Source organism: Centropristis striata, chromosome 13 (assembly GCF_030273125.1).
Source record: "Centropristis striata isolate RG_2023a ecotype Rhode Island chromosome 13, C.striata_1.0, whole genome shotgun sequence".
NCBI lineage: Eukaryota > Metazoa > Chordata > Actinopteri > Perciformes > Serranidae > Centropristis > Centropristis striata.
This window is the reverse complement of record NC_081529.1, coordinates 36,375,198-36,402,759: the sequence shown is the minus strand read 5'-3', so window position 1 is coordinate 36,402,759 and position 27,562 is coordinate 36,375,198. Positions and strand designations below refer to the sequence as shown.

The window sequence follows — 27,562 nt, the reverse complement described above, 5'->3', positions numbered from 1 at the left end:
AGGAGCGTGAGAGGCGACCACGCTCACAGAGGAAACAGGAAGTGGCGTCATCTTTCTATCGTACCGTTAGTTTTATCTTTGACCTGTCAGAGTTAATCCGTGTGACAGTTGGAGCCGTTAGATATTCGATTTAAACACTGCGGTCAAGATACCGTCGGTTCGGAAAACACAGTCAAGCCAGCCGCGACTTGTTTTAAACATTACGGTATCAATGGCCTTCAAAATAAAAGCAGTTTACCGGTTTTAACTGTAGTTCCATCTAATTTCAGATTGCAATTAAAAGGAAACCGGAAACTGATTTTATTTTGAAGGCCGTTGGTACCGTAATGTCTAGTAAATACATGCATAGAGAAAACAAGTGGCGGCTGAGTGACGGGGTGTTTCCCTCCTGAGGGGCTCCGCAGTGTTTCACCGTTAGTTATTCAGGACAACATGTTTGGTGTTAAACTTCAGTTCAGCTCTTTGTGTCTCTGTCTGGTTTTATCCGGAATAACACTTGGACTTGGACAAGGTAAGGAATCTAAAATGCTCTACGTAGTTTACCAGAGGAAGTTAAGTCAACAAGATAACGGTCAGGTCACGTCAGGTCACATTAAACAGCAAGAAATAATGTAACTAGCATTAGGAAAACTATTTCTATAGTTATGTATTTTGCTCACACGGAGCCCTCTAACCAGGACGGTGTCAAAAACAAACTGTCGTGAGACTATAAAATATATAAATAAAATGATTTATAAAATATTCTACATGTCTGCTAAAGGATGAAAATATAACGTTAGTTAAATGATTCCAGAGTAGGCCATGCTTCACGGCCTGTTTTTACCAGGGAGCGGCCGTTTGGACAGTTTCACTTTCGTTTTTGCTCGATAATTTGATTAATTATTAAATATTCTGAGACATCAAGCTGCTGCGTGTTGATGTTTGTAGCCGCACGTTAATCCTAAAGTGGGTATCTGGAGTTAAAATTCAGTATTAAATAGTTATTTTAGATTATTTAAAGTCTTGCAGATACAATTATAAGGCATGTTAGTTGCTACAGTAATGTAAGCCAGCAAACTGATCTATGCATGTGAACTATGTAAAATTCAGTATAAAAACACTAAGTATAGATCCATATTTATTCATAATATTCACACAAGTCTCCATGAATAATTATAAGGCATTTTATTTGCTTCAAGTCCCGCTCATAAGTGACTTTTCACAAATCTGTGAGTAGTTATTTGTCTCACAGACACACAAAAAAAACTTTGTCTCAGATTAAGGAACTGTGCTAATGCTGTGGGTGAGGGTCATACTTCCTGTTTGTTACACCAGTTGATTTTTATCTTTTATTTTTATAGTTTTGATGCTCACACACTGTCAGATCCGTATTTATTCTTAATATTCACACAAGTCTTTAGGAATAATTATAAGGCATTTTATTTGCTTGAAGTCCCGCTCATAAGTGACTTTAAAGAAATCTATGAGGAGTTTTTTGTCTCACAGACTCACAAAAAAGGCTTTTTCAGAACTGTTGAATATTTCTGCTGTTTAGGGAGTAAAATGTATCTTCAAACTTTGTCTCAGATTAAGGAACTGTGGTAATGCTGTGGGTGACGTTCATACTTCCTGTTTCTGTCACACCAGTTGATTTTTTATAGTTTTGACGCTCACACACTGTCAGTTTATTATAATAAGATGTTGATATGTCCATGTGTGGTGTGTTGATTTAAGGTGATAATACTGTGTTGATAATGCAGATTATTTTCTTGATTAATAGTTTATCATATGATTTTATTTTATTAAATCGTGAAATGGCCTTCACAGAGCTCAATGTGATGTCATCGATTGTTCTGTCTGACTAACAACTGGCAGATATTGAATTTATTCTCAAAGAAAAGCAGCAAATCTTTGAAAAGCTGGAATGAGCAATATTTTACCTGGAAATGACAGCGTGGCACATTGGCTCTGTAGCGCCCCCTACATTATTTCCTGAGCTCTGAGATTGACGAAAATTTATAAAATTCTGTAGGCATCTAGAACTCTTCCAGACAAAAAAGTCAGCAGGACCTATATCCTGAACTCAACAGGAAGTCGGCCATTTTGATTTGTATGGCCATTTTTCAACATTTCCACGAGTCATACTTTAAAGAACTCCTCCTGGAGATTTAACCCGACCGGCTTCAAATCTGGTCAGTCCACTCATAAGACATGTACAAAGATAAATTGCAAAGCTTTTAACTTTTTATCAAAGGGCGCGGCCGTGGCGAGGCCTCAAATTTCCCTCTATCGCTATAAAAGAGGAAGTAGTTTTAAACACGAGTAAACATTGTCAAATCTTGTCCAAACCTCTCACGTATGATCACAGACCCAGCCTGAAGACATCTATGTGATAATAATGAGTTATAGTCACACCTGCTTCAGGAAGTTACTGTCTCTATACTTTGATGTTCTTCTCCGAGGTGGTTGATCTGATCCACCTCAAACTTTGTCAGAACAGCCTTAAGGAGTGTATGATGCTTCACTGTGAGAATTATAACTTTTGACTGGGGGGCGTGGCCTTGGCGCCACAGCCAAATTTGATGTAACACCATGACATAAGCACCTGCTGTTACTCCACTACAAACTTCTCAGGTTTGATATAAATCACGGCCTGAAGACATCTGCAGGACCATTTTGAATCACAGTCATAGCGCCTCCTGCTGGCAACAGGAAGTGACGTGTTTTATACTGTGATGTCCTGCTCCGTACCGGCTGAACAGATCCACCTCAAATCAGGTCAGCAGAGACTTGACCCCTCCATGATGCTAGATCGTGAAGCTTTTGTCTTTTTATTACATCCCGTTGCCGTGGTGACCATCCACGCCGTGAAACAGGAAGTTGTTGTAACTTCACCATACATTGTCCAATCTGTCCCATGCATGAACACATCCCTATCTCAACATGCAGTCAAAGTCATAGCGCCCCCTGCTGACAACAGGAAATCAGCCTCATACAACAAACTTTTTCTGACTTACATGACATTTTCAGTGTGTGAAACCACCGCAGTGCCTGCTGGCGACCAGCCAGCTCCCCGACACACGCTGGGTGCGAGGGCCCGCTCACTGCTGCTTGCAGCCCCAGTTTTTATATAAACTGAAATAGAGACATTAATAGAATGTAACTAAGTACATTTACTCAAGTACTGCACTAGTACAATTTAGAGGTACTTCTACTTCACTTGAGTATTTACATTTTATGTAACGTTATACTTCTACTTCACTACATTTTAGAGGCAAATATTGAACTTTTTACTCCACTACATTTAGCTGACAGCTAAGCAGTTACTTTCAGTTATTTAACATGAAGAACATGATCAATGTTAATGATTATTAAATTAAAGCACATAACAGTATATTAAGTAGTTAAAATGAGCCCTACCTTGACAACAGTACAATAAGATGAGATAATATTTTCCTTTATTGATCCCTCATGTCAGGTGTTGTTGCAGCAGCACAAGTACAGAGTAAACAGATTAGGATAATAAAATGCTGCCTATATAAATGCATCAATAATAATAGTAATACTCCAATAATATATGTAAAATATATTAAAATAATCTGAATGGAGCCATTCTGCATGAAAAGTACTTTTATTTTTGACACTTTAAGGTAAAATTGAAGCTCATTAGATGGTTGGATAATTTATTCTATATATTTAAAACTGACCATATATTATGTTGAAGTAAAACCGACTTCATTCTATTTTATATTTTATTTTGGCTGTTGGATTATTTTATTTTTATCCTGTGGTGAGAAGTTGGATCATAAATGAGTTGTCCATTTTAAAGAAAAACTAATTTATACTCATAAAAAAACAGACTGACCAAACTTTGGACTCTGATATCACAGATGAAATATAACTGGTGTGGACGCTATAGTTTTTTTTTTTTTCTAATCAAAAACAGAAACCACATTATTCACTGCCCAACCCATTTACATGGCAGCTTAGTCTCTATATTTGAAATTGTCATTATTTCATTTTAATTTATTTTTTTATTTTATTTTTAGATCGTATTCTAATATTTTAGCTGCTCCAATTATGTATGTCTGAGACTCTAATTCGATTTTTCTTTCAGCATATTTTCAATATAATGATCTGTATAATATCACTGTCAGTAGGAGCCTGATATTAAACAATTTCTGCATCGTAGGAAACTGGAGCTTTGTTATGTTTCAGTTTAAGAGGAACTCTTAAAATACCCCCATCTCTCTCTCTCTCTCTCTCTCTCTCTCTCTCTCTCTCTCTCTCTCTCTCTCTCTCTCTCTCTCTCTCTCTCTCTCTCTCTCTCTCTTGCTTCCTGTATGTGGGTGAGGAGACATTACTGTGTGATGAATGATAACAGTTAACTGTATTTGGCTTCGTTCCTACTGGAGCAGTGTTGTTAGCTAGTTTATTCTGGCAGGGAAATAAAAGTCCTAGTAGGAATCTTACACAGTAACATGGAAGCTGAACAAAGATTTTTATTTTTTAAGTGGGATTGAATGAGGCACTCAGTCACTTTATTACTGAGTAGATGGCGGTCGGCACGCCTTTCAGTTTGGAGGAAGTACTGCTGTAGACGGGGCAGCAGCTAATCTATATGAGCCACCTGAAAAGATACATATCAGTTCAAGTGTACGTTATATTTAGATTATTTTCACCACTTTACCTTGCTGTTAGACAGCCCTGTTTATGTTTATATGGGGGAACTAAAGCCGTCATCTATTCTCTATTTAAAGTCACCAGACTCCTTTGACAAAAACAGTAATTTAACCTGACAGAACACAGGAGTTTCTGGTCTACTGCTGTTACTTTGTGTGTGTTATTGTGTGACTTTGGTGTTTTAACCCTCTGAGAACAACATGGTGCCACTTTTGTAGTTTTTATTAAGGGGGTTGCAGATTGTCTTTAGGGGGAGACAGCAGGTCAACAGTAGATGTCTCATAGAAGTGATGAACATCATCTGAAAGCTGGAACCTGAAGATTAATCTGAGATGCAGCTCAGCATCGTGTGTCAAGTTGTTCTGGTCATGAATCTGAAACAAACATTGTCTTTTGTCTTTTGTCTTTGGCTCCTAATAAACTTTACAAGAGCACTTAGCATACTATGATTGAAATATATGAAGGCCAGTCTCTTTTTGCAGCAATGTATAGATTCATACCATTTGTTCAACACTTGTGCTAATTTTAACCATTTAACAATTTTGACCGCTTGAGAGGTGAGAAAAAAAGAGAAAAAACAATCCTTCAGCATACCACCAGACCTTTAGTAACACCATTGAATCCACAAGAGTCTCAGCGTTACAGTCATACCTGATTTCTGCTGTTTACGGACCCCAGTATGTAGAAATATTCCCAGACAATAAGTGAGAATAACATTTTTCTACCACCAGATGAGATTCCTTTCGTCTTCTAGTTTCATATGACATCAATATCTTTACTGTAGCCTTAAGACTGAGCCGGCTGCAGCCTCTGAAAGACAAAAAGTCAGTCATGGAAAACAAACAAAGAAGTATGAAGAGTAACTGTGGAGCCATTTCTCTAACCTGTAAATGTACTAATTAAAATAATTTTTTTCTTTTGTATCTTTCCCAACCAGGAGTCATCAGTGTGACAGAGGACAGTGATGTTGTTTTACCGTGTTCCCTCAGCACCAAGGAGAACATCGAGTTCAAGCTGTTTGACTGGAAGAAACCTGCTCAGAAAGATCAACCTAGGAAGGAGGTGTTCTTCTACGATGCAGGCGTCCATTACAACAACGGACATCCAGGTCAGAGTGAGGAGTTCAAAGGTCGAGTCTTTTTTTCTCAAAAAGAGCTGAAACAAGGAAACGCCTCCATAACCATCAGAAACACAACGGTGACTGACCGTGGAATCTACACCTGTGTTTTTCCTCGTCTGCAGCCACCTCAGAGATTCCAGATTAAACTTATTGTTGGTGAGTACTTTAATAAAACAGTTATAAAGACTCCTCCTCATTTACAGACGAGACTGGTTCAAGAGTCCCAGACAGGCTCACGTTAAGTTGTCCTCAAACCGTCCTCTAATGTGGGACAGAATTTGGGTCATTATCACGACGTGTTTGATCAGAGGAGATGTTGTGTTGCTCAGGATCAGCGTGTCGAGGACCCTCTCACAGCCAGGAGACCCTGCCAGATCTGTTTTCTGACTCTTTGACTGCATCCAGGACCGACGCAACCAGTCTCCTCTATAAATGTTGGAATAAAGTTTGTGAATCTGAAACAGTGGCTTCTTTTTTAGCTTTATTCAGTAATTAAATCTTTCTAACAAACAAGAGTATACTTGTATTACAATCATTCTGACATAATTCTGTTTTCTTTTGTCTTTCAGCTCTCATCCTAAAAGTCAGAGAAATAGCAGGTGAGTCCTCATTTTAATGATGTCACTCTCTACCTGTCTGTTGGTGTCAAACGGAAGAAAAAACTACACATCTCTTCTAAAAAACTGGAGACATTTACCAAAATGAAATCAACACTCTGACACATAAAAACTCTTTTGAGTTAATTCTTATTTTTAGAACCTTTATCAATGACATAATCTACAAAAATGAAAAATGTTTTAAATGTTTTCAAACACAACTCATTATTAATAATATAAATATCAGTAATATATTTCACAGCAGAATAAAAAAAAAGACATGAATTTACCTCCACAGCTTAATAAACAGGAGAAAACAATATTAACACAGCTGTTGATCCATCTCTATAAACTCCAAGTGAACTCCTTCAGAACAGCAGATTAAATGTTTTAAAATTACATCATAAATAATCAGGCAGTGGTTTGTAGTATATTATTAGGGCCACGGGGCAATCGCACCGAGCACTGGTCCCATACAGCAATAGCAAAAGCCCCGAGCACTACTGTTATACTGTGGATTTTTTCTTCTTCCTCTTCCGGACGCAATTTCGTCCCGCTACTAGACAAATTATATATCAAAACGTGCGGTTTGACATAAGTCGCGAAAAACTGCCCAAAATTTTCCATTGACGTGAATGGGATGGCCGGAAAAAAAAATGAGCGAAAAGAACAATAATTGGAGATTTTTAAACGTCTACTTCTCCGGCATAATTTCACCTAGAGACTCCATTTAAACTTTAAACAGTAGACACAAGTCTTGTGTATCGGTGTATTAATCCACGTTTCGATAAATCATATAGTCTTTTATTAATCCCTGTTCAATGACCATGATCATTTTTTAAGAAATTCTGAGATTATAATGGGTGTGTATTGCATGGAATGTTCGTGTCACAGTGTGTGACATCATCACCAGAGTGTAGAGGGAGAGAAAAAACTGTCAAAAAATAAATTTTAAAACTGCGCTCCAGGCCGCAAATTCCACTCTACAGAAATAATTTATACATAGAAACGTAGGAAAATTTGTTTTCTCACTCACAATCCTCTCGCACAGATGCGCCACCAACACGCACCAACAGCCTCACTGGCTCCCATATTAAAAATGCAGATAAAGATAAAAGATAAAGATTTCTGAAAAAGGGAGATGTAACAGTTTTTTTAGATCGCTCTAACAAAGCTATTTTTTCATTTTTCTTAAAAAAAAACATATGTAGACGTTCAGGAAGAACTCAGGACGCTCAAAGTGAAGTCGGATCAGTGATAGGTATTATGGTTTTGCCATAATACCTATACCTATACCTATACCTATGTTTTGACATGCTTTCTGTTCGAGGCCAGAAATTCCAGTCTGTCCACCTCTGGCTGCTGTCACTGTTCTGGAACATTGGCAGTTGGTGGCAGTTAATTCTGTTGATTGCTGTGCTCAGATTGCCTTTGATCCTTTGATGTGATTACAGTTACAGATACACACACACACACACACATGCGCGTAAGTGCGCACACTCCTCCAGATACACATGCTTCAGACACGCACACACACACACACACAGGTAACTTTATGTGATTTTAATTACACACACACACACACAGGTAACTTTATGTGATTTTCGTTACACACACACAAATGCGCGCGTAAGCGCGCACACTCCTCCAGATACACATGTTTCACACACACACACTCACACACACGCACACATTTTGAGGTTAAAGGTCATAGGTTGCTGTATAAATAAATACTTGTAAAGGAATGCTTGTTGTAGGTGTGCCCCGTGTATATAATCAAGTATCATAACATTACTAGTATTAATTGTTTGAAATCTGAAGAATCTCATCATAGTGTACACACACCGGCAGTAGCCCCCGTGGCCCTTTCAGAATTTCTCCAGAGGAAATTTTCTAGTTTTATTATATTATTTCATACATTTTAGGATGCAATGTGTTATATTTTATCACAAGCTCTTTAAAGCATGTTTAATGTAATAAAAACATTTTCTATACATCCGAAAAAAGTTTACGATTTTATTCCAAGGCAACAGTTGTTGAACAAAAAGAGTCAGAAATAGTGTTTTCAGTGATGATGAGTTACTTAATTTTTAACTAAAAATTGTTTTATGTTTTAAACAAGGTTAAAGTGTGTTTGTGCTTTTATAGTTCTCTTTATTCACACACAGGCTCGTATACAATCAGAGAAGAGATAAATAAAATTACAGTATTACATGTAGAATACTGTACATTTCCTCTATGAGTTATTGTTCATATTGTGTTTACAGGTGCATCTCCAAAACCATCTGTCACAATACTTGATCACCCAGAGGGTGGGGCGCTGCTGCTGCAGTGTTTTGTTCAAGGTGCTTATCCAAAACCAGAACTCCAGTGGAAGGACAACGCTGGAAAAAATCTGACTGCTGCAGAGCCACAGGTCACAGAAAGAAAAGAAAAGGATGCTACACGCTACGATGTTACCCTCCAAATCACAGTGACCAAGACTGACTACTACAGCTGCGTTGCCACACAACATGAAATCTACCATCAGATTACATCTGATAAGATCTATGCATCTCCCAAAGGTGAGATTCTTCCGTGTGCTTTTCTAATAGCTTTTAATGTAATTGTTGATGTTGATTGTTATTAGTTATCTAAATTTTTAAGAGGTGTTCAGGAAAAACACAAAGCAAACATCTTCACAAGTTGGAAATGTTTAAAAATCATCTTATACTGAGACTTCACTTCACTAATCTGCAGAGATGAGAGAAAGAATGAGGGGTTTTCTGGAGGGACAGAACAAACAGAGTTTGTGTTAAAGTTTGAGATCAGTCTGATCTTTGACAGAAACACACAGTTGGTGTGTACGTTCCTAGCTCTCTGTCCTGTAGCTACATCTGTGTTGTCACAATAAACTGCAGAAACACTAGCAGGCAAATTCTCTCAATCAACAGAGAGAAAAGTTTATTTTGTGTTCAGTCTGGATTATTAGATACTGAATACTAGATGTGCTGTACATTATATTGTAACATTTTGTGTTTTTAAACATGTTTTAGAGGAAAGTGTTGAGAACATAAATGTTAAACACTTAGAAGTGTGTTGACGTTCATAGTATCAAACTCAATCTTTTCCATATTACTCTGTAAAAGAACCAGAATGTTGAACCAGCTGTTGTTTTCTTCTGTCCTGCACAGACTGAAGGTCAGCTCTGATTCTGAGCTGCTTTTCTCTAAAGTTTGTTTCTACTTTCATGATGACAAAAAGCAGAAAACAAGGCTGCAGAGTTTTCTGCTCTAACTCACAGAATACTTTGGGAATGAAATCATTTTTACAGTCAGTTGAGCTTGTTGTCAGAAATATGAGCAGAAACTAACTCCTAAATACTCCTAAAAACTAAATACTGTTCATTATATTTTACACAATAATATCATATAGATCAAAGTTATGTCAGTAATAATGTCACACTTAATGTTCAGTTGTTTCTGTCAGGCAGAATATTTCCCTCTGAGGTTAACAAGTTATCATTACATCACAATATTAAAAGAAGATGTATTTGTGATTTACAGTCACAGATATTTTTTTATTATTTTATTACTTAAACAGAAACTTAATAGAACTGAAGCTAAAAACTAGGACCATGCTTTTACTGACTCTAAATATATACAAAGATACTTCAAGAAGTTCATAAATTACCTTAAATAAATTTTTTTTTAAAAAAAATAGGATGTTCAAAATAACACAGAGAGAAGCTACAAGTTTCAATCATTAATGATCATTTTATAATTGTAGTAATTCTCACTGTTTGGACCAAGAGAAGCTGATGAGATCTTCTGAATGGATTTTAGGGTGAAAGATGAATTTAAATTCAGAAATCTTGACCATACCTGTTGTTTCACAGCACAATAAATCATCAAACTCTTAAACATTTCCCAAAAATCAAAAGTTGATTCCGGACTATTTTATTTGTAAATGTGTGTTGAGCAATCTGAAAAAGTTTCTCAGTCGATTCATGTGTTCTCAAATATTAATCCAGACTTGTTGGATAATAAGACGTAGAAAAAGGAAATACATCTGATTTAAAACTCAAGATAAACAAATAATAAACATGTAAAATACTCAGATGTATAAATGTGCAAATATGCATTCTGGAGGGCAGTGAAGAGGATTTGTTGATGGAACAGTTGAGATGTCTGAAACATTAATAAAACAGAGTGCAATCATTTGATCATTTTTAGAATGAATTTGTCGTTGAGGTTATAGAGGTAATAGAGAATAATCTGACATGACAAACAGACTTCTAGTGTTCAAGCTCCACTTGTCAAACTGTGATGATGAAAACATGAACCAACAAACATCAGAACACAATAAATACACATTAAAATGTTGACGAAAAGGACCAGAATTACTTTGAGTTTAGTGAAATTCTTTGTTCATGAATATTCGACTAATGACCCAGTTATATTTCCCTCTAACTCTAAATTATATGATATATTATTATTATTCTAAAATGAAAACATTCCTGCTTTTATTAATATAGAAATAATTATCTGATTAAAACCTTCTGTATGTGACAAAGTGTTTGTAGCTGAGTTAATATTTCCCTTGACCTGTTAAAACGTATTTATTGTCAGTTATTCTGAAGCTCGTGATGCTGAAATAATTTCCATGTTTGTTTTGTTGATTTATTCAGATCTGTGTTGTTGTTTTTTAAAGTTGGACTCAGTAGAGAGCAAGATTGATTATTATTATTATTATTATTTTAAGATTACCTAGAATTAATGATCTTGAAAATGCTTTTCTTGTGATAACAAGATTACTAATGAATAATAACTAAAAATCTGGACAAACATACATTCTGTGTAACTCTGGCAAAGAGAAAAAATCTCATAATTTCATCCATTCTACACAAAACCACCAGAGATACTCAGGTTGTTTCCCCTGGGGGACACTTTTGTAAAATGACAGGAGGCCAGCAGCCAGTTAATAAACAAACATAAATATTTACCAGATAAAATGAAGAATTATTAGATGTCTTTGATTGTTTTGTGTGGTTTGTGTGCTGTAGTTTTATTTGAGTGTTGTATTTGTTTTTTGTCCTGTTGCAGAGAAGCTCATATGGCTAATCGGAGGGTTGTTTCTCGGATCGGTGCTTTCTGCATTGGTTGTTGTAGTTTGGTTCAAACGTCATCAGATAATGAGAACATGTCGCGAAAAAGGTAAGTTTATACAGAGAGCTGCCGACTTGTAAAAGTAAGCCACCGTCAGAGTTCAGGCTGTTCAGGATGAATGTTCAGGAGATCTCACGCCTGGATTCCACTGGATGCGTAACGGCTGCAGATCCGTCGTCGGAGCCGTTATGCATCCATTATAATCAATGTGTGAGATTCCACCGACTGCAGATCCGCTGCGTAATGAGTCCGACAACGCAGGGCCATCCGACAGCCCTCGCAACACTGGAGCAGAGCTTCTATTTTTGTCGGACGACGGAGCACGACGCATAAATTCAGCACAGAGCAGATCGTTCGGGACAGGAAGTCTTGCACAGACACAAAATAAAACACCGGTATATTTTCAAAATAAAATACCTCGGGTTCGCTAACGAGGTCGGCCGGCTCGTTAACAAGCCGGCCGACCTCGTTAGCGCTCGCTAAGACGGAGTCGCTGGATTTGTCTCCAGTCATTAACGAGGAGATGTTGATTATCTTCCAGTTATATCAATTGATTAGGCGTGAATTCGCGAGATCTCGTGCGTCCTCGGGACTCTGCTGTCCGCAACAGCTCCGACACAGACGGATCCGGTGGGTGTTGACGGACTGCGTAGATACGCAGCCGTTGCGGACAGACCCCTGTCGGAGTCGTTACGCATCCAGTGGAATCCAGGCGTCAGGGTTCGTCTGTAAAAACCATTCAGACAGAATCTTTAGTCAACCTTCACTGTTAACGGTTTGACAACAGACTTTTGAAAGATGAAACAAAAATAAAGCTTTTATTGTGTGGGCCACAAAAATAATTTCTGTGTATATAAAGTTGACTGTATCTAATATTTTCTTTTCTTTGCAGCAGGTTCTCGCTATCAAGAAAATAATTCAGGTCATTCAGAAACTGAGAAGGCCCGAGATAATGAGCAATTATGATGATATCTATCTCTTCCTTTCCTTCCTGCTGGTCCAAGCAAATCTTTCATTCAGATCCACACACCTTCAGATAAACACACCTTCAGATCCTCACACCTTCAGATAAACACACCTTCAGATAAACACACCTTCAGATCCTCACACCTTCAGATAAACACACCTTCAGATAAACACACCTTCAGATAAACACACCTTCAGATAAACACACCTTCAGATAAACACACCTTCAGATAAACGCACCTTCAGATAAACACACCTTCAGATCCTCACACCTTCAGATAAACACACCTTCAGATAAACACACCTTCAGATCCTCACACCTTCAGATAAACACACCTTCAGATAAACACACCTTCAGATAAACACACCTTCAGATCCTCACACCTTCAGATAAACACACCTTCAGATAAACACACCTTCAGATCCTCACACCTTCAGATCCTCACACCTTCAGATCCACACACCTTCAGATAAACACACCTTCAGATAAACACACCTTCAGATCCTCACACCTTCAGATAAACACACCTTCAGATCCACACACCTTCAGATAAACACACCTTCAGATAAACACACCTTCAGATAAACACACCTTCAGATCCACACACCTTCAGATAAACACACCTTCAGATAAACACACCTTCAGATAAACACACCTTCAGATAAACACACCTTCAGATAAACACACCTTCAGATCCTCACACCTTCAGATAAACACACCTTCAGATAAACACACCTTCAGATCCTCACACCTTCAGATCCTCACACCTTCAGATAAACACACCTTCAGAGAAACACACCTTCAGATAAACACACCTTCAGATCCTCACACCTTCAGATAAACACACCTTCAGATAAACACACCTTCAGATAAACACACCTTCAGATAAACACACCTTCAGATAAACACACCTTCAGATCCTCACACCTTCAGATAAACACACCTTCAGATCCACACACCTTCAGATAAACACACCTTCAGATAAACACACCTTCAGATAAACACACCTTCAGATCCACACACCTTCAGATAAACACACCTTCAGATAAACACACCTTCAGATCCTCACACCTTCAGATAAACACACCTTCAGATAAACACACCTTCAGATCCTCACACCTTCAGATCCTCACACCTTCAGATCCACACACCTTCAGATAAACACACCTTCAGATAAACACACCTTCAGATCCTCACACCTTCAGATAAACACACCTTCAGATCCACACACCTTCAGATAAACACACCTTCAGATAAACACACCTTCAGATAAACACACCTTCAGATCCACACACCTTCAGATAAACACACCTTCAGATAAACACACCTTCAGATAAACACACCTTCAGATAAACACACCTTCAGATAAACACACCTTCAGATCCTCACACCTTCAGATAAACACACCTTCAGATAAACACACCTTCAGATAAACACACCTTCAGATAAACACACCTTCAGATAAACACACCTTCAGATCCACACACCTTCAGATAAACACACCTTCAGATAAACACACCTTCAGATAAACACACCTTCAGATAAACACACCTTCAGATAAACACACCTTCAGATAAACACACCTTCAGATAAACACACCTTCAGATAAACACACCTTCAGATAAACACACCTTCAGATCCTCACACCTTCAGATAAACACACCTTCAGATAAACACACCTTCAGATAAACACACCTTCAGATAAACACACCCTCCCTCTCACTAACTCTTCCAGTGAAACTGTCTGTCTCCTCCGTCCTGAGTCTCCAGCTTCACTCTCCTCTGTAGCTGATCTGTGGTGGAACCAGTTACCAAACTCTGATCTGCTGAGTCCCTCTCAACCTTTAAGACGAGACTAAAGACCCAGAGGCCGGTTGCACAAAGCATCATAAGTTTTCTCCTGAAATATGACACTTAGAGTTTAGTGTTTCCTTCACTGAGGAACTTACTTCAGGCTGTTGAACAGACAACCGTTAGAAAAGAAAATTGTTCGGATGAGGAAAAAAATCCTACTTCTAAAATAATTCAGTCAAAGAAAGAACAAAGTAAAAACTGAATTTGATCCAAAAATAACAGCAAACATGAAGAAACGAAGGTGGGAAGAAAAATGCAACTAAAATTAATTCAAGAAGTCGAGTTCAGGTCCATCCAAGAAAAAAAAAGAAAAAACTAATCACAGGAAGGAACAAAACAGGAAGAATAAAGTTTTACTAAAGTGAACGTAGTTACAGTTAAACATCAGTTTGACTACTTGTTGCTCTGTCCGAGTCCTCGACTGACAATGTTCTTTATCTCAAAGGAAATCTTTGTGCAGCTTTAAATGCTCAGTTGCTGGTTAGACTTACTGAGTGGGTTTGATAAAAAAAATATAATAATAAAAAAAATATCTAATATAAATGATTTGAGTTTAATCCTGAAGATAAAATATAAATAAATACCATCAGAAACCGTCCACCCCGGTGAAATCTCAGAAAGACGATATGAAAAAAGCCCAAAGCAGATCATCAACAAAACAATCTACAGCTTCCTAGTTGACTGCAAAGATTTGACAAACATGGTGTTCCACAGGGCTGTGTCTTGTTCTGCCTCTTCTGTTACTCAGGTCACTGCAACGCAGCACGATTCTTCAAATCTCTGCATGTTGCTTTTTATTATTTTATCGTATTTTAACTTGTTTCTGCACCTTATTTGTAATTTCTCTCTGTCACGCTGTTTTCCAAAAGAAAATAGAAATGTAATTATCCACTGGACTGTTGTTAAACACAGTATTGTAGAGAAATGAATCTGATGAGGCAACACAGAAACTCAGCAGAGTCAAAAGTGTGATAAGAAAATTTAAAAAGGAACCTGATGAAACTAAAGTGACTTTTGATTAAAGATTTTTGTTTTTTAAAAGATCTTATTGATCGTATCAAATTAAAATATTTCTCCTTTGAATTAAACGTTATTCCAGAAAACAGATTCTGTGGCTGTGACTGCGAATCCCCCCATTTTCTTTTTTCCTTTTCTTTTTTATTGCACTGAAGGAACTTATTAATGTTCCTGTTTTGCCTTTTTATGGATGTAACATGAGCAGTGATTGTAATGGCTGCTTAGTTTTGACATGTTTAAACTTGCTCACTTTGTCCCAAAAGCCTGGAAAGAAAAGAAGGCTGGTGGATAATTTCATTTAGATTTATTGTCTCTGTCTGGTTCAAAAAAGTTTGGAATAAATAAAAACAGAACTCAGAGAGTGTAAGGACAGAAAGCACTTGTTTGATTTAGGTTTCAGAAAGGCTCCCGGCTGTTTTGGAGCCGGAGCTGTGTTCATGTTGAGGTTTGATGTCAGACAGAAGTGTCGACGTGTTCATCAGCTCAGTGGAGCTGCAGATCCAAAGGTCTGGACCCAGGCCAGCTCCCAGGAATATGTCATAATAATATGTTACATGTTTGTGTCTGAGAGTAAAGGGATCCTGTTACACACAGTGACTAAAGCTTTGATAGTGGAAGAAACGTTTCTGGACTGTCTGTTGTTCTGAAACGCTGCACTCTGCTCCTGGCTGGTTTAACCTTACAAGTCGTGTCGTGATTATAAACATGACATATTATATATGTATTATATATATTTCTGATTTTTAGGGAGTAAAATGTATCTTCAAACTTTGTCTCAGATTAAGGAACTGTGGTAATGCTGTGGGTGAGGTTCATACTTCCTGTTTCTGTCACACCAGTTGATTTTTTTAAAATACTTTTGACGCTCACACACTGTCAGTTTATTATAATAAGATGTTGATATGTCCATGTGTGGTGTGTTGATTTAAGGTGATAATACTGTGTTGATAAATTAGCAGATTATTTTCGTGATTAATAGTTTAGCATATGTACATTTATTAAATCGTGAAATGGCCTTCACAGAGCTCAATGTGATGTCATCGATTGTTCTGTCTGACTAACAACTGGCAGATATTGAATTTATTCTCAAAGAAAAGCAGCAAATCTTTGAAAAGCTGGAATGAGCAACATTTTACCTGGAAATGACTGAAAGGATTATTTGATTATCAAATATTTACAGATTGAAATATGTCATTATGGAGATGTGGCTCATCCACTTCCAGACTTTGAGGATTTTTAAAATGCCTTTTGCTAAGTTTGGGTATATTTGAAAAATGTTCATGACATTACACTTTGTTGTGTAAATCTCTAACTAAATGGAAGGAGTCTCTCTCTGTCCTGTAAAAACTGCAAGGCTCAGTTCTGGAGACAAAGGGCCAGTGTGATCTCTGATACTTGTCTCAGTCTGAGCCTTTTAAAGTGGCTGTGTCAATGTTTATCTGTGAGAATAATGTCTATAGATAATCTGATAACTAACTAACTTATTTGTAAACTGTTTTAGAATAATATAGTTATCTGATGTCCTGCCTTAACCTGACTTTCTTTCTTTCTTTCTTTATGATTAAAATATGTTTTGTCTTTTAGTGAAACTCGTCAGAGCGGAAGAAGGCAAAACTGTTGTTTTACCGTGTTCTGTCAAGGAGAACATAGAGTCCAACCACTTTCGCTGGACGAAAGATGCTCAGGAAAATGAACTTCCGAAGGAGGTGTTCTTATACTACAAAGGCAACCATTACAACAACAGCAGTGGAGGCCAGAGTGAGGAGTTCAAAGAACGAGTCAAACATATTCAAACAGAACTGAAAGATGGAAACGCCTCCATAATCATCACAAACATAAAGAGGGCTGACACTGGAATCTACACCTGTGAATTTCCTCTTCTGGAGCCACCTCAGAGATTCCTGATAGGGCTTATTGTTGGTGAGTACTTTGATCCATGAAACAGTTAATTCTTCATTAATTGTTTTTTCTCGTTTTGACCCCTGAATGTTTTTTATCCTCTCGTCGTCTGTTTGAACCACTTGAAATCAATAACACCTTGATTAAAACTTGTTCAGAGAGAAGAGCTGCTGTGTTTTTTTCAGTATATTTCTATGTAGAGATGTAACGATACACTCATGATTTGATATGATATCTGATACAGGGTTAACGATACAGTTTCTTCAGATTTTTTCCAACTTTTTTTGTAACAGTATGAACTTGCAGACAAATTGTGACTGAAAAAGATTTCTTAATTATTTCTCAGACAAAGAAACATTCCTCGTCTGTGTGTGAATTTGTGCGGCTGCTCGTGTTTCCCTTCTCCTTTTTACATGTTGAAGCTCCTTTACTAGACTGTGAATGGTTGACCACTCAGTGATATCGCCCACAAATGAATGCTTTTATTTCTCTTTCAAAACCGACCATGACAGACGGACAGGGAGAAGACGAAGATGATGATGGAGCCACAGAGCTTTCACCTTTGTCAGTGTGACCTTCCTGAGCAGTGAAGCAAACAGGAAGTGCCTTCAGAAGTCCAGCAGGGGGCGCCACCGTCCGGCCCTATCTATCTAGCCCTACCTATCTATCTCAAAACAAAATGAGATGACTCCTATGGAAGCCCATTTTCATAGAAGTTATAGAAATAAATAGTAAAACTTGGCACTTTTTTCTGACCTTTTTTGCCCATATTAAATTTAAATTATCAGATAAAAGTCAAAATAATTAGATAAAAAGTCAAAATAATGAGATAAAAAAAATCAAAATTATGAGATGAAAAAGACAAAATTATGAGATAAAATTATAAGATAAAAAGGGCAAAATTATGAGATAAAAAGGCACATTCATGAGATAAAAAAGTCAAAACTTTGAGATAAAAATGATGAGATAATAAAAGTCAAAACTATGAGATAAAATTAAAAACTATTAGATAAAAAGTAAAAATTATGAGATAATAAGTCAAAATTGTGAGATAAAAACTGACTTGTGTCTTTTTATCTCATAATTATGACTTTTTGTCTCATAATTTTGACTTAATATGGGCAACAACAAAATAAGCCAAATTTTTATTTTTATTCCTAGCAGAAACGATCTTCCATAAACTTGATTTATTACCAACATTCTGGTGTCAATCTCTAGTTTCAAGTCTTCTCCAAGACAACATGGTGTGAATGTGTAAATAATGGTCCCATGTAGAAGAAAATAGATGATAAAGAAGCTTATGACTCAGACATGAGTAACTGAACCTAAATGACTGTAAATATTTTGTTGCTGGAGTGTGAAGATGTTCTTAAAGCTGAGGCCGCTTCAATCAGAAACATCTTGTTTCGATTATTTTGACTGATATTGAAGTGATTCACAGTATTAGTGGGATTCATCATGAATGAATTATCTTTATTTTTCGGCTATATAATTTACATCTAGAAAATCAAATTTCACACAATTTTTCTCCATAAATAAATCATTGTTGAGTCATCATTCTCATTGTTATTCAAAAATACAATACCATGAGTTATTTTTGTTTTGCAATAAACAAGCTTTTCTTAAATGTGCTGAATATTATTATTAATAATATGTATGTTATTATTATATTTTGTAGGCTGGGACGTCTCAACATTACCTGGGATTACTTATGATATTTGACACATTTTGCCTTTCAGAAACATTGCACTATATATTAATCTGTAATGCTTTTTGGATAAAATGTCCATTATTGTGCAGCACTATTTAAAATGTAAGAAAAAATAAAATAATGTTTTTATTATTAGTTCATTTGGATTACTGCCTTCCCATTCTGAGGATTCTGTTTCTATTTTTTTTTTTTTATAAATAATCTGTTTGTTTCTGCTATATAATCTGATGATTGTGGCCTTTTGAATGTGTTTATTATTTGTGCTCATATATCATGTTGACAACAAAGGCTTTAAAATGTCATGTTTGTTTCTTCATATTCAACATTTACAAAAAAACAAAACATTTCCTTTAATAGTGTGACTGGAGTTTGTTTTTATCTTGAAGAAAATATTTAAAAGTGATTCTATTGTAATTATTCTGATTTACATCTTTAAAGTCTTACTAAGACTCTGAAGTCAAATGTACTGAATTTAACATTTTATTGTTACTATATTAAAATATAGTATAAATAAATCAGAAAATTGATTGAATTATTAAGAAAACTTTCTGAAAGCATTCTCTAATCTACTGATTCAAAAGATGACTGAATTTTGAAATTAATAATTAACTAGTTTTAACTCTTTCCTGAAGGTGTGAGATGATTAACGGGAGATGAAAGAAGAAAACTCTGAAGCAAAAGTCTGTTTTCTGTATAAATATTACTTGATACTTGATTTAGCTGAATAACCTAACCTAACCTAAATAATAATACAAATATTCTTTGACGCTTACGATTCATAAAATCCTAAAGGTTTTACTGGGAAACTTTACAAAAGCTTCACTTGCAACATCATTTCAAACGTCATGTGGCTTAAAATTTGGAAAAATCTGCCTACTTTCTTTTTCTGGAAGAATATAATAAGATTTTTATTTTTTTTAACACCAAATCAGGAGTCAAAACTAAGTGGTTGACAGTTTTTCACAGAGGGAGTGGAGCAGCTTTTGCAGAAAAATCCCTGAAGGCCTGAAGTAAAAGTGACACAAATCTTTAGAAGACATTCATGTCCGCAAGTAAAAAAATAAAAATAATAATTACAAAATGCTTCAGAAGAATCCTCCCACTTATTGTAAACATTATGAATTCAGCATGGAGAAAATGACTTTAACGGTCAGATCCAAAAGGAGAAATGAGAGGAGTATTGGGAAAATGGGATCGCCACAAACACAGAGACATAAAATCAATTCAATCTAAACTTATCTGTTTCTTATGTGTAAATATCATATTCACTGCAGTAAATGGAAAATAGTAAGCCTCCTTTATTTGTTTTTTGAATGCTTTTAAATTATTTTTCTCTTTTGCATGCTAGTTATAAAGCAGGACAGATTTGTGGGGAGATGTTTCACTTTCTACTATGATTTATTCCGCTTTATTTGAAGTCCTTGGTCCTTTTGTTTTTTTTCTATTCGCCTTATGATAGTTTAATTACACATTACTGCGCATACTTGTATATAAGACTCCTGAATCTTGTTTTTTTTTTTATGTTGTCTTAATACATGACAATATTGTTTTAGAATATTTATTGTATTGTAACCTATTTTATTGAGTGGGCTGAATCGTAATGGTCCGGATATACAGTCATGGAAAACATTATTAGACCATTGTTTTCTTCAATTTATTGTTAATTTTAATACCTGGTACGACTAAAGGTACATTTATTTGGACAAATATAATGATAACAACAAAAATAGCTTATAAGAGTTTAATTTAAGAGCAAATATCCAGACATTTTCCATGGTTTTCTTGATAATAACCAAAATCATTATCAAGTGCGTCACTTAACGTGAAAGGATTCCTCTACTTCCTTCATCGTTTTCACCCTGTGAAGACTGCAGGTGAGATTTAAGAAGGACATTGATGTGACCTGCACTTTTTGTAATGTACATCCAGAGACTGTTTACCATCTGGTTTGGACTTGTGGAAGCACTCGAATCCTCCGGCAGGGCATCTGTCGATTCATCTTGGACAATATTTATGACCAATTTATACGTCTAAAAATGTACTATTTGGATTTACAATGTATGAAAAAAGACTTGAAAATTAATATTATCTATACAACCTTATTAGCTTAGTTTTATATTCATAAATGCAAGGTTCTTAAAATTTCTTCTTCAAAAATAATTAGAACTTTACTTTAAAACGCTGTCTAACTCCCTCAACCAAAAAGCTGTAAAGACTGTAATTCTGTGCTCCAAATTTAACATATTTACTGAATCTATTTGAGTATATAATTATAAATACATTTATTTTTTTACATTCTTTATCAATCTTGGCTAAACCAACATAAACCCCTGGTGCTGCATATTATATCTGCCTTGTTCTATGTGCTTTGTATTGTTTGTATAATATAATCTTTACGAATAAAGATGACTTAAAAAAAATAATAATAACTAGGACTGCGCGCAGTACTGAACGGGCCCTCGCAGAGTGGAGCCGTCGGGGGAGGGCACATCGGACGCGGCGCTGTGGGCTCAGTCCCTATGCGTACCAAATTGCATGTCTCCTACTACTGTGCACTTGGTAGGTGTAAAACATGTTACTTTCTGTAGCCAGCAGGGGGCGCTATGACTGTGTGCCACTATTGACCCGTGGGTGTGTCCCGGGCTGGACCCTAATTACGTATGTGAAATTTGGGACAGATTGGACAATGTATGGTGAAGTTATACAGTCTGGTGTTAGATGGCAAGACGCCATAATTTGCCGCCATGCCACGCCCACATAGTGTGACCGACGGTAAAGATTTATACAACTTTTGATCCCAAAGGCCTTGTGACGGTACTGACCAAGTTTGAAGTCAATTGGATAAAATCTGTAGGAGGAGTTCGTTAAAGTATGCGACCTGGAAATGGCCAAAAACGATGACAAGTGCGATATTCAATCCAAGATGGCCGACTTCCTGTACGTTTTCGAGTATGGGTTCTTGAGGCTTTTTGGTGCGTCTACCCATGATACATGTATGTACCAATTTTCGTGTCTCTAGGTGGAAAAATCCTATATTGTGAGGCTGTTTTGAAAATTTCAAGGGGGCGCTAGTGAGTCATTTTGCACGGTCCATTCCCGCGAATACCAGACTACGTAAATTTCACATGAGATTTATGTAAATTCCAAATTTGGTGAGTTTTGGAATATGATAAAGCCCCCAAAAAGGCAATTCATTTGGGAGAAGGAGAATAATAATAGACAGACCAATTACAATAGGGTCCTCGCATCGTTAGTGCTCGGTCCCTAATAATAATAAGCTGACCGTAAGTTCCGAGTCCTGATCATTGCAATTTAATAGTGGTGGTTCGATCAGATACCAAGTTAATACAGGACCAGTGTTGTTGATACTGATACTTTTTATTTAGAAAAGGAATATAGGAATATTAATGTTCCTTTGACAGTTAAGACAAAGGGGTTATTAAATTCAGCCATATTTATATTTCAGGTTTGAGGTATATATATCTTTACATAGGCTTAGGTATTTATATTTTTCAGTTCCACTGAAATCATTAATTTAGATTTAATTCAACTGGCTGAATATATTATATGACTGTCTGAATAGTCTTTATTTAAACAGTCTGGTATAAGTGATGACCAATTTCACTTTGAAAAACAACATTAACTAATGCTGGAGATGGAGATGACTAAATCTTACTTTCCCTTCTATAAATCAGCTCCCTGGATATACTGACCATGCTGAAAGGAGATCCCTATCCTCCTCCCTCCCTTTACTTTGCAGTTCGGAGTCTCTTTTGACTGTTTGGTGTTTATAAATGTGTGATGTTGCTACAGTAGCGGACATGTTTCCTGCAAATGTCGCAGCCTGCAATGTTAAGTGTAATGTAACTCCAAACAGTGTTAAACTCCAAACAGTGTTGACTCCGAGTCATGTGGCTGCAGGCCTGCAACAGCTGACAGCACAGGGAGGAGGGAGGAGCAGAGTGAGGTGAGCATATATATATATATATATATATATATATATATATATATATATATATATATATATATATATATATATATATATATATATATATATATATAATTATTAGGGACCGAGCACTAACGGTGCGAGGACCCTATTGAAATTGGTCTGTTTTTTTTATTCTTCTCCCAAATGAATCGCCTTTTTGGGGGCTTTACCATATTCAAAAACTCATCATTTTTGGAATATACGTCAATCTCCCTGTAAATTTACGTATTCTAGTATTCGCTGGAATGGCAAAATGACTCACTAGCGCCCCCTAATATCCTCATATCCTCCCACTGGTTTGTCGGAGACGCATGAAATTTGGTACATATGTGTATCATGGGAAGACGCACCAAAAAGTCACTGGAAGCCATGTCCTAAAACGTACAGGAAGTCGGCCATCTTGGATGGAATATGGAATTTTTGCCATTTCCAGGTCGCATACTTTAACAAACTCCTCCTACAGATTTCACCCAATTGGGACGCATAGGGACTGAGCTCACATCGCCACGCCCGACGTGGCCTCCCCCGAAGTGCCCTCCTCCGACGGCTCCACTCTGCTCGGTCCCGTTCAGTCCTGCTTGTTAGGGACCGAGCACTAACGGTGCGAGGACCCTATTGTAATTGGTCCGTCTATTATTATTATTTTTTGGGGGCTTTATCATATTCAAAAACTCACCAATTTTGGAATATACATAAATCTCCACTGAAATTTACGTATTCTAGTGGTCCCGGGAAGGGGCGTGGCAAAATGACTCAACAGCGCCCCCTTGAAAGTCAAGAAAATTCAGCCCCTCGCACAGGAATGTCGTAGAGGCACGAAATTTGGTACATACATGTATCATGGGAAGACGCACCAAAAAGTCTCAAGAACCTATATCGTAAAACGTACAGGAAGTCGGCCATCTTGGATCGAAAATGGCGTTTCCTGCTGTTTTTGCCTGTTTTTGCCCATTTCCATGCCGCATACTTTAACGAACTCCTCCTACAGATTTCATCCAATTCTCTTCAAACTTGGTCAGTACCATCACAAGGCCTTTGGGATCAAAAGATGTATAAAGCTTTACCGACGGTCACAATATGTGGGCGTGGCATGGCGCCAAAATATGCCGTCTCCCCATAAAACACGAGATCTTTATAAGTTTTCCATTCTCTGTCCAATCTGGTCCAAACTTCTCATGCTTCATCAGAGTCCAGCCCTTAACACTTCTCATTAACAATATTTCATAAAGCCCCGCCCCTTATGCTTTATCCACGCCCCCTTTCATAAAATTACCACGTTGCATACTTTACGTAACTCCTCCAACAGATTTAATCCCATTGACTTCAAACCTGGTCAGTACCATCACAAGGCCTTGGGGATGAAAAGTTGTACAAATTTTTACCGACGGTCACACTATGTGGGCGTGGCATGGCGGCAAAATATGGCGTCTCGCCATAACACACGAGACTGTATAACTTCACCATACATTGTCTCATCTGGCCCAAAATTGTTACACGTGATAAGGGTCCACCTCTGAACACACCCACATGTCAATATTGACACACAGTCATAGCGCCCCCGCTGGCAACAGGAAGTAACAACTTTTATGCCTAGCCCTCGCAGTAGGCTTCACGTAGAGACACAAAATTTGGTACACACATGAATCATGTGAAGACACACCAAAAAGCCTCTTGGACCCATACCAGAAAACATACAGGAAGTCGGCCATCTTGGATTGCATATCGAACTTGTCATCGTTTTTGCCCATTTCCAGCTTGCATACTTTAACAAACTCCTCCTACAAATTTTATCCAATTGACTTCAAACTTGGTCAGTACCATCACGAGGCCTTTGGGATCAAAAGTTGTATAAATCTTTACCGACAGTCACACTATGTGGGCGTGGCATGGCGCCAAAATATGGCGTCTCGCCATGAAACACGAGACTGTATAACTTGACCATACATTGTCCAATCTGTCCCAAATTTCACACACGTGATTAGGGTCCAGCCCTGGACACACCCACGTGTCAATACTTACACACAGTCATAGTGCCCCCTGCTGGCTACAGCAAGTATTATGTTTTAAACCTACCCCGAGCACAGTGGTAGGAGACACGGCATTTGGGACGCACAGGGACTGAGCCCACATTGCCGCACCCGATGTGCCCTACCCCGACATGCCCTCCTCCGACGGCTCCACTCTGCGAGGGCCCGTTCAGTACTGCTTGTTGTATGTAATGACTCAAGCAATGAAATCAGGACTATACGTTTTATATGGAATGACTATCCAGCGTTCACAAGTATAGTTAATTTTGACATGACGTAAGCAATGATAATGCTATAAAACAGCAGAGAGTTATATACTTTCATAAGATAGTAATCAATTATCAAATACATTTGGGTTTGTGTGCACCATTTTCCAAGAAGTTTCAGGATATATATATATATTCTCAGGTTTTGAATCCATATATATGTAATAATTTCCATAATATATATATATCAAAAGTCTGAGAATATATAGGTTGTCCCTTGTCTAAGTTTTGGTATCATCCTAATTACAGATATTGTTTTCTTGGTGGTGAAAATGTTGATCAGTGTTTCCCAAGATTGCATCTTAAAATGTCTTGTTTTGTCCACAACTCAAATATCCTGACTTTACTGTCATTGAGCAGTAAATAAACCAGAAAATATTCAAATGTATCAAACTGATGGATAATCTAAATAGTTGGTGATTACTTTAGTACTTGACAGCTAACCAATTCATCTTTACAGCTCTACTTTACTGTTTATCTATTACATGTTCATCTCTACTGAGACTTCCTTTTACAATGGTTACTTGTTTTAGAGGTTTATTTATCTTCCTTTATAGTTGGGTCATCTATAGCAGTTCCGTGACCGTGGAGAGCGAAGGTTGGTTTCTCACTGGATTTGTCATCTATAAGGGTTAAATAAGAAATTGAGCCGGGGTGCCCCTCTCAAAAATGTGGGGAAAATTTTTGAGAGCCCTTAATCCAAAATGGCTACCGTCAGCCAAGCTGGAAATTATCTTTTCAATGGTTTGGACCACAGTACTGCATAATACATGGTTTCTGAGACTATTTGGGTCAAGAAATTCATAAGTGATGTAAATTTATTGATTTGACCTATTTTTGACCCAAATTCAAGATGGCCGCCAATTTTTGGCTCTTTAAATGTCCATTTTTCAAAATCGTTATAGAGCCTTAATATTAGGCTCAAATGAAAGCTCTGCTCATACTGAGTTCAGTTATGGATAGTAAAATTACATGTAGGCTACACAGAAGTCATCAAAGGTCAAAAAGAGGTTGATGAGAAACTCATTTTTGCTGATGTCCTATAGTCTAGAAGTTGCACTTTGGGCAATTTGCATAATAAGCCAATAAAGTCAAGACACCACAGGTGAATAGGGTAAAAAAATTAAATAATAGATATCACCATGAAACTTTCTCAGTTGATTACTTATGTTAAGATGAGAAAAAAATGTATTGCATGTTTTTTGTATTTTAATGTTTACATATGCAAATGAGGCCATATCTCATCAAATATGCGCTCATTTGCATGCAGACAAAATCAGATCGTTTGATAAAGAGTAAACATGTATACTTGGGGGTCTGAGTTGAGTATGAGTTGGTGAAAACCAACCTTAAGAGATGAAGTGCCCCATGCAAAATAACTATATAACAGCACACACACACACACACACACACACAAGAACTATATACAAGAACTATATACAATATGCAAAATAACTATATAACAGCATGCGCACACACACAAACCCACAAGAACTATATACAACAAAAGACAGAACTTTACACAGCATGCACACAGACACACACACACACACACACACGCTGTAAAATAACTATATAGTATGCAAACGCACACACACATATATTTAACAACAACCACAGATTCCCACTCAATAGCCTTCACCATCTTCATCATTTCTGTCCTCATTTCCTTCAGTCTCATCATCTTCTTGCTCTTTATTTGTGTGTATTGTGAATTGGTTGCAGAAGCAGAACTCACCCCTTCACACTTGCAGTAGTCAGTGCAACTGAGACTTGCAGCATGGCAGCTGTAGTTTCCTTTGCTGCAGGCCTTCAATGTGCTGCAGCTACAGCTGATGCATACTATATATAGTTATTTTAAAGCATGTGTGTGTGTGCGCGCATGCTGTTTGCAGTTCTTGTATATAGTTCTTGAGTCTGAGTCCAACTCAGACTCAACTCAGACCCCAAAGTATACATGTTTACTCTTGGAAAAAATATTTTGAGCATGACTTTATCAAACGATCTGATTTTGTCTGTATGCAAATGAGAGCATATTTGAACATTTGCATATGTAAACATTACATTACATTACATGTCATTTAGCAGACGCTTTTGTCCAAAGCGACTTACAATAAGTGCATTCAACCTGATGGTACTAGACATAGACCATAGGAATCGAGTAAGTACATAACTTTAAGAGCTAACTGTCATTGCTAAGGAATGCTACATTAAACATTAAACATTAAACATTAAAATACAGAAAAACATGCAATACATTTTTTTTCTCATCTTAACATAAGTAATCAACTGAGAAAGTTTCATG

General features: G+C 37.0%; 1 protein-coding gene across 3 annotated transcripts; it reads left to right on the top strand.

The window, feature by feature from the left end:
- Positions 1 to 361: 361 nt before the first annotated feature.
- LOC131983260 (CD276 antigen homolog) lies at positions 362 to 19,317 on the top strand. 3 transcript variants are annotated; one of them, XM_059347958.1, is made up of 7 exons: positions 362 to 511; positions 5,603 to 5,938; positions 6,352 to 6,381; positions 8,646 to 8,942; positions 11,463 to 11,573; positions 16,948 to 17,283; positions 17,775 to 19,317. In XM_059347958.1, exons 1-7 carry the CDS (start codon positions 433 to 435, stop codon positions 17,834 to 17,836), a joined length of 1,251 nt encoding a protein of 416 aa, XP_059203941.1. In that variant the 5' UTR covers positions 362 to 432; the 3' UTR covers positions 17,837 to 19,317. The 3 variants fall into 3 exon arrangements, with proteins under 3 accessions (XP_059203941.1, XP_059203939.1, XP_059203942.1); XM_059347956.1 differs by having other exon boundaries at positions 5,600 to 5,938; XM_059347959.1 differs by lacking the exon at positions 11,463 to 11,573 and having other exon boundaries at positions 5,600 to 5,938.
- Positions 19,318 to 27,562: the final 8,245 nt, after the last annotated feature.